Below are 12004 nucleotides of genomic sequence, written 5' to 3'. Positions count from 1 at the left end.
ATTATATAGTTAACTAGACCAACGTTATTTTACACTGAAAGAAACAAGTAAAATATAATGGCTATTATTATGTAGTTCTATATTTCTCAAAGTGAAATGACAGTGGAATGAGGAGAAAATGAATATAAAGAGACTGAGAAATATCAACATCAGTACACTACAGAGAAACATATCAATATATTATATTACATTATCAAACCATAAAATATAAATGTAATATAAATTAACTCCAAGTATTTGATAAAGACCCTTTCTGTACCAAAATAAGCAATAAACAATTAATGTATAATGTTATTACATCGTGTTATGCTTGAATAAACATTTTCAAAAGAGAACTTATGTAGGTACTGTATGTTAATTTTCAATATGTTGAGAAGATTCGATTACATTAAATGAGTGTTTCACTAACTGGTATTTAATACAAGGTAAAATATTGATATTCTTGAAATTACACAGAGAAGAAACAAATAACTTACTGAGTTGTTCAACTTCCATTGATGCCTGAAAAACAGCAAGAGCCTTTTTCAGAATGCAAAATCCATCAAATGTTGTCACTTCCCATGAAATACCTTTGTTTTCACCTTCTTTATGTCTTATTTCATTTGCATTCAGGAAATCTGAAAAGCATGGGTGAAAGATTTCTTTGTGATTACTTAATCTCTTTTGTTGTAGTACCGGTACATAAATCATGTGTATCCACAATGCAGACGTATCTTCTAAGATTATTCTGAACTTGAATCTACATGGAATGAAAAGCCATTTCTGGATATAAGCCAAAATAAGAAAAAAAAAATGTTATCTGATTTTTCGGAATGCATTATTTTTCCCATCTTCTCCATAAGTTGGTTAGGTTCAAGTATGCCACACATTATAATCGTCCAAGACATACAAAGAAGATAATTTAAATACCATTTGAGGAATCCATATGCAGATGTTGGCTTCAAAAGAACTAGAAGATTGTAGTAAGCTTACTGCTAGAGCATTGCCCTTCAAAGAACATATGCATACAATAGGATTCTATCTCTAGGACACAGATTATGATTTAAAGACACTCTGAGGTGCTGTCCTTGAGACAGACAGAGTTGAAGATTATGACAGGCTTACTGTCCTTTAGAAATACGTGCACAGGTTCCGACTCTGTAGGGTATATGGATTAAATTAAAAGACTACTTAATTTGTAACCTATGGATGTGACTATTAACCCTCACTGTCAGAAGACATCAATAGTTTGCTGTCTTATTTCAAGACAAAAATGCTACTACAAGAAATCGCAAACAAGTTTCTTGAAACTGATCGAGGTTCCAGAGCTATTTAATTAATTTCATTTGCTGTTAAGGGAATGAACAGGTGAAATATTCAAATTATGCATTTGTGATGCTAATGGACTGAAATTTTTACCACAGAGTGCTGATATGTATTTAAAACATCCCTATAAATTTCATCAATGGATCTTAATTAGTTTTGAAGAAATTAATTATTTACCAATTAATACTAATTAATATTTAAAAAATGCTGCATGATGAACGCTTAACATTATGAATTTAAAAAAAATATAGAACAGTTCCTCTAACAATAATAAAACATCTATCACATGATTTTTAGTTAGCACTTCTTAGTTACTGAGAAAAAAATTCAAAACTGGGTGAGTGCCAATTTAAAGAAAAAAATTAATTTCATGGATCTTAATCAATTTATATCTTGGCAAATAATAAATATTTTAAAAATCCATGTGACAGTCTTTTTCCTTTAGGTAATGTGGGCTTGTGGTAAAAATTTCATCACTATTGGTTAAGAAATGCATCATATGGAGCAATTTGAACATGTTAAAATGTAATAAAATTTAAAAGGGAGAAAATCAAGTTTTAAAGTACAACACTATGTTTGAGTACTTACACATTATGGAAATTGCTTAAAACCCTCCTGCCTGATATGTTGACCCCTCCTGCTGCTTTTTCCTACTTTCAGTGACACTTTTTGACAAACGTAGCTTCTTCCTGCTTGTTTTGAAGTTCTCACTGGTTGAAGTAGCCGCTTGCTGCAGTCGACGCTTGTCTCTCCTATTGCCAATTTTGTATGCTGCAGGAGATAATTTCACTGTTGACACTAAATCTCTCATGGAAATGTTTGCTGCACAACCCATGTTAAATTCAGTCACAACAGAAGTAACAGCCACTTCAAGTTTTTTTTTTTTGATACAAAAATTTCTTTTGGGCACTTCCGCCATATCACACTATGAACACTTTCATTCACATTTTGAGTTTTTCCTGCAGTGCACTTGCTAAGAATTTCATCACTAGCTAGTCTACAGTACACTGGCATGATTTTAGCCACAACATCAGGTCGCAACACTGTCTTCATGGTTTTCAAGTCATGCTTCGGAACAGCTTCTTGCTTCGCAATGGCCCGGTTGAAGAAGCACCATGACTTTTCACCACTAGGGCATCTTGAATGCAGGGGCTTGTCATCCGTGGACATTGCATGGTCAAGTGTTGCATAGATGGCTTTCTTCATCTTGTTTACATCGGGGATATTATCAATAATGGCCTTTCTGTAGTAATTTTGCAGTCGAGGTATCATTTCTGCAGTCAGACTTCCCTTTTTTTTGCCTCCGATTGAGGAATCTGTCCCTCTCCATTCCCTAACAATATTCTGTAGACCTTTACCTACTCTCTTAGCAACGTGGTTCACACATTCTTCTTTTCTAATGTCAATGCCTTCACCATAAACTTGAAGCTGCTGAAGGTGATGGTGTGTTTTTGCATCCCCGTCAGACAATAAGGTTGTGTACCTCATATTACACAACCTAATGGACCGGGTCCAGAGAATTTCTGCAGCTTTCATCTCCATGGCATTTGAAGATCCATCAAAATTTTTCTCACAAACACCAGCATCTTTGTGACTTTGATACCACTGTTTATATTCGTCACTTGCAACATCCATTTTTTTTTCTGTCTTTTCACAAGTACTGCAATATTTTGACATTATTTCAAAATCTAACACTAGCCCTGTTAAAATATCTATGACTAAACCTAAACCATACTTTGATGTATGTCCACGCTTCATCCATGTGCCATCGTATGACACACCAATATTTATAACATCACTATCACTAATAGAACTGTCCACTTCCATGTGAGCTCGTCTAACTGCAGAGTGAGCATTTCTCAACACATGTTGTCTAACAAGTTTGTTTTCTTCCGTCAGTTTTATCAGGTGAGAGTTGAAGGATGGTGAGCTCAAACCTGCCATACCCATAGCCATACAATGTTGTTCCATAGCAGAGTGTCCTTTTCCCATGGTAACAAAGGCGTTGACCATTCTCCTATTTACATCGAAGGGAGGTCGAGTTGACTCAGTGTTACCTACCTTAGGGCTTGTATACATTTCATTCAACACTGTGTTGCAATTATAACACTTCACTATCACTTTAAATGCAAAGCCTGATGGTTCAGTAAGGTCAGCTTTTGCACTAATGGTTCAGTAAGCTCAGCTTTTGCACTATCCATTCCACATTCACCACATTTTACTCCTTTATACAGTTCACTCCACAAACTTACATGCACTAATGTGTAGTCTTCACTACACTGGGGGGCACTTATATTTGAATTCTCCTGCAAGTTGCCATATTTTATCAACTTTATCTCACTAGCACTTTGTTTATTATTTGTTTCTTTTGACACTTGATCTTCATTATCACCAACTAGGCCTAACACATTTTCTTGTTGCACACATTCCACAATAGTTTTGGCATTCTTCCACCTTATATTTGCTAAATTTTTAGCCCTATTAGCATATTTTGATCGTTTCTTGCCCTTATTATGAATGTCACTTAGTCTATTCATGTTTAGAAAACTAAAACTATGCCTAAAATGCTAAATGTTGAGTTATACACGTGGTCTTGAATGTTATTGTGACGATTCCTAACCTAATGCACTTATACTAACTTATTCACACTAATATATACAACTAATTGAATACAAAATTAGTGTAAAACTTTAATAACATCCTAAATAACACGAAATCAGCAAAACAAGTATGAATATTCACGTACAAACGCACGAACTCGAGAAGAAACGGTCCACAAACAATATTTTGCCGTTCAGTTTCAAAACGAAGTATTTGCAGGGCTGACAGGCAAGCTGATAGTATATTCAGGAGTGACAACAAACTTAATTTCACTAGATACACACCAGAAAAAAAAACTAGCCCGCTTTATTCAAATTACAAAGCTCAACATAAACTTTAGAGCTGACAGCTCGTTTAAAGGGCAACGAAGCACGTGCAAGCAGACATTTAAACGTCATGTGACACGGTTTAAAGGGCTCCCAAATAAAAAATGAGGCCATATTATGAAAGTAGAAGGTTTAAATAAAATTATGAACATAAAAACAAAAATTTGTATTTTTTTCCATTTTTCCACATTTTTCACTTGTTCGTTCCCTTAACGAGTAGTAAGCTCTGGATTCAAAGAGTCGAACCTATGCTATCTCTATAATATTCATTTCGAAATTTCAGTCTTATCTCGTGTTTCTAGTTTCAATGGCAAAATATGGCGTATGATAGGACTTAAAAAATGTAATTTAGAGGTTAGAACAAAAAAAAAAATCTAATTTATCTTTCCACTCATTTATTTTGTATTAATTACTTATTTAATCACCATTTCTTTCATTCATTTGTTCGTTCAGTCAGTCGGTCGGTCGATTGGTCAGTTGATTTAATGTAATTCGAGTGATGGTTTCAGAATAATCTTGGTTTTATATCTTCAGTCGTCTCGGTCAGTACCGGACACTGTTTAGCCAGCAGTACCGGACATATTACTTTGTGGTATTTATATATTTTTTCGTAATTGAATTTAATGTTTTATATATTATTTATATGTAAATGATGTCAGAAGCTAATCCTAAACCATTGAAAGGAAGATGGAATCCGGATGCTATGAAAGAAGCCACTGATGAAGTGTTATGAGGTGCCTCTCATTCCAGCAAGCTGCAGATATCTATCAGGTTCCAAGAAGTACACTGATCGATCATGTTTCTGCTGCTAAATGAGGTGAGGAAATTTTATTCACTCCTTCACTTGGCTGCTTTAACCCCACATTCAGTAGTGATTTTGAAGATGTTCTGATAAGCCACGTCAAAGACGACGTAAGGCTGAAAAAAGTGAAATATTGACCTCCAGTCCCTATAAAAAAATATTTACAAGACAAAAAAGAAGGAAAATTTAAAAAGGAAGCAGAGAAAATTCTGTGAGGAAAGCCCTTCTATAAGGAAGAACCACCAAAAAAACCTCAAAGATGCAGAAAGAAACCCATATATCTGAAGATATTGAAACTATCTGCATTTTGTGTGAAGAAACACAATGAAGATTGGATCCAATGCTCATCATGTAAAATGTGGGCTCACGAAGCTTGTGTTAGTGTTCCAGAAATATCAGACAACTATGAATGTGATTACTGTCAACATTAAAAACGTGTCTGGTACTGTACTCCTTTTCTAAATATAAGCAAATCTCTATGCTCACTTTATTTCTTTACAGCATTTTTTAGATTAACTTTTGAAGTGTTTATATTACAAATATTAGTTAGATGATGTGTTAATTTCATGTTAAAGGAAAAAAAAAAAGTTAACAATTTTTTTTTTTATTATAAGAGAAAACCCTTAAGTGTCTGGTACTGAATGAACTCCTTCTAATTATTTCAAAGCAAATGTTTACAGGTGCATTTGTATGCTACCACAAATAGAAAATTTACCTAATTACCTGGCTTAGTATTTAGAAGTAACAAATCTCTGGCTTCATTCCATTCTAGATCCTCTAAACTCGTAGTTCTTCGCAACACTTCTAATGTACTATGTTCTCTTGTCAGTTGCAAAAAGTCTTTGTTATTAAGAGAAAATCTCTGTCCATGCTTTTTACACCATTGCACCACTAAGATCTGATGCTCCACAACATAGCACAAGGCAGATACAACAGGATCAGTTACAACCTTCTGCAACAAGAAATGTTACACTCCAGTAATAATATTAAACCAACCTAACCAAGTACTTGAAAGGACGAATAAATGTTATCGTTATAATAAGAATATTAATCCATGTCTTCTAAAGCATGCACTTCGCTATTTTTTTTTTACAATAATTCAACAATATATAGGATGTTTCTAAATTAGACCGACAAATTTTGGAACCAGATAAATAACCTTCTTTCAAACAATTTTTGTTAAGAAACTCATAGGCTGCGACACTTCCTTTTAGAGCAAGAGAGGTTTATGTTATTACATGGTTCGATCATATAGGAAGGGATCGAAGTAATTAGTTACACGAAAAGTGAATAAATAAATCATTAATGTTAGAGGCACAATTTATTGACCCAAACATACAGAAAAACACAAATAAAACAAACCGAATGTAAAGGAAAAACATTCACTTCAGTGTTAAATTAGAAGGATGAATCCATTGCTTTACTGTCTCATCACTATAACAAGTGCTGGAATACACGTCCATTGACTCACAGACAAGTATCACAACAATGTGCCATATTCTGTCGTACACTTTCAAAGACACCAGGCATTTCCCTGATTTCAGCTACTGCACAGACAATGCGTGTTGCAAGATCTTCTTCGGAGTCAACAGGGGTTTCATAAACCACAGGTAATAATCAAATTGGTTAATGCATGATACTGAGCTCAGGGAATAAACAAACCGGATCGAGTAAACAAACTGAGTGGTAGCATTAAACCACTCTTGCACTGAAACAAAGTGTCCGAGCCCATGGGTTCCTTAACGAAAAGTATTTCAAAGGTTATCTATCCGACTCAAAAGTTTGTTAGTCTAATTTAGAAACACCCTGTGTGTACATTACCAACGTAAAAGTATTATTACATTAGCAGAAATAAAATATTTACAATTTTCATTCTTATATCCGAACTCAAAAGCTTTATCTAAACTTACCTTGCACTGCTCAAGCAGAACACTTAAAATAGTAAATATATCATCCTTATCAGAGAAATACTTCCAGACATAAAGCAATACAACTGGCCACAGTTTACTTAATGTGTGATGGGCTAAAATTTTTTGCACTCTTTCAATGTTGGAAAACACCAGAATATGACTGCATATATCCTGCAGAAAGAAAAACAACACAAATGTATACATATGAATAAAAAATAAGATTCTTACATTTGGGTAATCCTGATTACGATAAGCAATTTTTCCTTTTAAACCATTAGTGCATAAATTAGTTGGATTATATATTTAAAAGAATTTTCTTCATAAGAATTTGCTGTTTAGCATCAGTGAAGAATATATTAAGCAATAAAACTTTTTATGTTTTTCTTATTAGAGAAATACAGGCCATCCGAAAAATTGGACGCTATGCATACTAATTAGTTACAGTGCTGTTTATTTTATGTCTTTCATAGTAATAAGATCCCTTCAAACACTCAAAATTACTTATTGCCAGGTATTTATTTTACTTTAAGTAACAAGTGTCATGTATTTACTACTGGGTGTGGTATTCTGTGAAACATTTAGCTGAAGACATATTCTACGTTTGCAACATATAAATTTAGGTTTATCCTTGCAGATACCATATCTCCTCTTCGAACTAGTGGTTCAGTCCATCAAAGTACACATCCTTGATATTCGTAGGTGCACTTTTCCCTTAATTTGTTGGTCGTCCTTATGTTTTTAGCAGTGCTAATGCCAAAAAACGTCGAAATTTTAGAAGTACACTCTACTTCACTTTTGCCAATATTTTGTTTCCTGTAGAGCAGTAGTCATCAGAACACTGCACTCTCGGGCTAGCATCTCTTACCCGCAGGTCTCTTACAGCACCAGCGTGCATTTGTGGCTGCTGGCAGGTACACTTCCTCCTGCATTCATAACTCATTTCAGTGAGTGCTGACGACCACTGCTGTAGAGCAACCACGCATTTACTACACTAACATCCAAGATGTATGCGAATATTGGCTACCACCATTTCTTCTGTTTCATTCTAGATCTGTATGAAGTCACATATTTGTCCATCTAATATACTTCTCTCATTCCTTGCTGTTCGAAGAAAATAGTATAGGTTGAGAAATGGAAATTTTACATTACTTTTCACTTCACTATCTAGATGTAGTAAAATAGCTCAAAAGTTGCTGTATCTGTTCCAATAAATCTTTTTATAAAAAAATTTTTCTTTTTCTAAATGGCCCCAGGAAAAGTTACTTTCTGGACATGCCTCATATTGCAGAAAATCACTGTCCTTACAAGCACTAAGAAGCATTTTTCTACCAAAGTGATTGAGATTGGCTTCGTGTCCATCTGATTTGTCGCTATCTATATGTACCCATTTCATCGTCCGTTGGTATAACAAAACAAATGAGCTGCTCTTATGCAACTTTATCTTTATTTTCAATTATTTCCAATATCTGGTTCACATTTAGGCTGAAAAGAGTAACAAAAATACCATAACAGCATTCATATTACAAATTCCATTGTAACTGTATCCAGGGCATAGCGTCCATTTTTTTCAGACGTTGACATTTACAATTCATTAACAACAAACCTTTTAAGAATGAAGATTTTTATGTACTGGTTCAATAACGGAAGTGTTAACAATAGTGTACACTAGTATAAAAAAATTAGATTGTTATAAAGTATATTAATTTATAAATTTAATTACCTCTTGCGCACATCATCATATTGTTTGGTTGCTATCTTAACAATGTGTATTCTCTAACATCAGAAATTCAAATTGAAAAACAAAAACTGCTAAAATCAATAGAGCTACTACTTTGAGGAAGTAATACAGCATACTTTAAATAAGCTCGAGCACTGTAATCTGTACAACAAAATTCTTTTGTGTCCGATTTTTCAGACACTATGTATTAATGGTTTTTAACAAAAGGATACTTACCTCTAGTATTGAAAATAACTTTCTGAAACATCATGATAACTTTCCATTTCTTTTTAAACTTCCATAAAATTATACGAAGCTCTTAAAAATTGTTACTATTTAAATATGATGAAGTGCACAATAAACAAGTAGTGAAAAAATAAAGGGAAAAACGATATGTTAAAATACAATATAATAATTTTTGGTTTTCTAGTCCATGCAGTGGTATGTTCTTCAGAACTGAGCTGTTATGCAGATGATTGCAGTTCATTAAATCTTTAAGAAGGTACACATATGCTATTCACAAAATATTCGTATGTAATACTTGATTATTTTAAATATGAATTGTGTTCTACTAAAACACACACTGCATGAACAAATCTTCATGTATAATATGGTTTTAATTTATACTAGCAATGTATTCTGCAGACACTGTTTTCTAACTTCCAATTAGAAAAAAATACTGACCTCTGAAGTAACACACTTATAAACTAAATTTTGTTAATTCATTCTTTTAACAAGACCAAGACAGGATGATATTATAATTATAATGGAAAAACAGCTGACTAGGATTAGCAAGATATCAAAGTATACAGAAATCTCGTCCCTTATCCAATTTGTCAATCTATAATTCATACCACAGGTACCTAACATAGTACTTGTATGTAAGACATCATAATCACAGTCACAGCTGAATCAAACCGAAATTAGAATTTCTGATGCAAAATTTAGTGTCAAGGCAGTTACCTACATTACAATAACCATCGCAACCTCTGCAGAGCACAGTGGAACTTACTGGAAAGGAACCTAAATGTCCAAAATTTCTTAATTTAAGCGTTTTTAATCACTTCTTCTTATATCTCAGAACTGATATTAGTCTGAATGATATATGAAAGAGGTGATTTAGATGTGTCAACTTGTTAAACAGTTAAAGGGCTCAAAATATGAATGAATGAGAGCCCTCATATACTCATAAATTTATAAATGATATGCAACTGCAAGAGACCAAAAATAAAATGATGCTATATCAAATAGTCAACAATTACTGAATAGATATATTTGCGCATTATCTACTAAACAATCCTTACATTGAATATGTAACAAAAAAATTGTGTAAATCTTGGTTGGAGGAACACTAGATCAACCATGCACATTAACTATTTCTATTAAATGAGAAGGTGGGGCATTATTAGAGGATTTTCCTTTTTTTAGTCCAATTGCGGGCACTTGGCTTTGCACTATTCATCTAAGTGTCCTCATTTATATGCAACTCACTAGCAGTAGTTCTTTCTGCTGCTGCAGACACTTGCCTCAGTACACTATTGGAGACGAACTACATATACAGATACCACATGATGATGATGATGATGATGATGATGATGATAATGATGATGATGATGATGATGATTAATGGGGTAGTGATGGAAGCCGGTAAGGAAAATGAGAGTACTACACTAAAAAACCCAACCATCAGGCTCTGTCTTTGTCCATCACAAATTCTGCTTGATCCTGCCGAGATTCGAACCTGGATTACCAGCATGGAAAGCTCATGCTCTAGTCCAGTGGTCATCAGCACTCGCTGAAGTGGGCAGAGGGTAAGCAGTGCAATGAAATATGCTCTGTCGTGCAAAAGGGAGAGGTAGAAAGCATACCTCCCAGCAGCAATACTGGCTGGCATGGTGCTGTAAGAGACTTGCGGGTAAGAGATGCTAGTCTGAGAGTGCACTGAGTTAATAACCGCTTTTCTAGCCATTTGAGTAACAATGCGCCTTTATTAGAGGCATCTAGCAGTATTTAAAACATTTGTTTGTTGTTTTGTCAATTGTCCAAAGACAGGTCTGAACCTCACAAGTAATAGCAACAAGACATTACTTATGAGGCAACTAGGCCAGGAGATAATGGGGTAGAGTGACCAGTTTCTTTCCCCCTCAATTGCATACATCGTCAATTAGCCACATTAATCAAACTTCAGATTTCTTTCTTGCTTTTTATATAGGTAACAAACAGTGATTTGCTTTAAGTAATTTATGTACAGTTCTTCTCATACTAAAATTTTCGTCTGAAAAAAAAAAAAAAAGATTTTTAGTCATCTTTTTGTAGAATTACTTCTCTAATAAAATATGTATAGGAACTATTAGTTTATAATATTTCAATCTAATTTTTTGCAGCATTATAACACTTGTTTCGTATAAACAGAAAGCAATGAAATTGTGTACTCTCTGTGTTACAATATATGTGAATGATATCACTTCTCTATCTACAAAAAAAGAACGAAATCGTTGATGGAATACAGTTCAGAAATCTAATGCACTTTTCTGCGCATTCTTTCTATTATTATAAAGAGAAAGCTAAAAAATGAGAAAGAATGTTGATTTTCACTGATTCTGACAATTTAAATGCTACACACAGAGTTAACAAAACAGCTAGAGCTGATAACCTGGGTTATAATTCTGGTAAGTCCAAGTGGAATTTTTGGAGGAGAAACATAGTGTTTCGAGCAAATTAATATGAAGTACTCCCGTTTCTCTGCTGAAATTAATGTACTGCATCATACTGGTACAATGTACATCTACCTCCCATGATCTAAAATCTGTGCCTTCCTGGTAGAGTGAGATGTTGTGATTAATGACTAAGTTTCAAACATGCTCGTTTATAATTTTTTTATATCCTGCAGTGCATTCGTATTGTAATTTCTGGAGATCAAGGATCCGTCGGTGTATAAATGAAGCCAGTTTTGTGGAAGGTACCTAATATTAATTAGATTATACTCTATATTTAATAGAGTTAAAGGGTTTGGTTTAATTCGTAAGTTTTCTTTTAAATTCGGGATATTGATTTTCTTTTTTAATTCTTGAACCATGGATATGAAACTTTTTTGAGTTTTTAATCTACAGAGAGGACTGTATGAATGCCAATTGTTTCCTGGTAATCTGATATGTTTTTCATATTGAATCAGTGCTTTTTCTTCTATAGTCTTTTGATGCTGTTAATATTAGTGAGGAATCTCGTAGAATCTATTGGAGTTGTTTTGATTCCACCAGTAATGAGCCTGAGAGCTTGGTTTTGAACATATTCTATTTCGTTTATGAAAGGTAAGTAATTAAAATTTGTCCGCAGTATGTCAGCA

At 33.8% G+C, this 12004-nt stretch overlaps 1 protein-coding gene across 3 annotated transcripts in view; it reads right to left on the bottom strand.

Annotated features, from left to right (window-relative positions):
• Positions 1-12004, bottom strand: part of Sptz (zinc finger FYVE-type containing 26 spastizin) — a 129602-nt gene that overhangs the window by 102282 nt on the left and 15316 nt on the right. For all 3 annotated transcript variants that reach the window (XM_069815805.1, XM_069815807.1, XM_069815806.1), the window contains exons 5-7: positions 6945-7115; positions 5758-5986; positions 477-617 (exon numbers count right to left, since the gene is read on the bottom strand). In XM_069815805.1, the coding sequence (XP_069671906.1) occupies positions 477-617; positions 5758-5986; positions 6945-7115 (541 nt within the window). The remainder of the gene's footprint in view (positions 1-476; positions 618-5757; positions 5987-6944; positions 7116-12004) is intronic.

Source organism: Periplaneta americana, chromosome 17 (genome assembly GCF_040183065.1).
Source record: "Periplaneta americana isolate PAMFEO1 chromosome 17, P.americana_PAMFEO1_priV1, whole genome shotgun sequence".
Taxonomy (NCBI): domain Eukaryota; kingdom Metazoa; phylum Arthropoda; class Insecta; order Blattodea; family Blattidae; genus Periplaneta; species Periplaneta americana.
The sequence above is the reverse complement of the archived record's forward strand: the minus strand, read 5'-3'. Positions and strand labels throughout refer to the sequence as shown.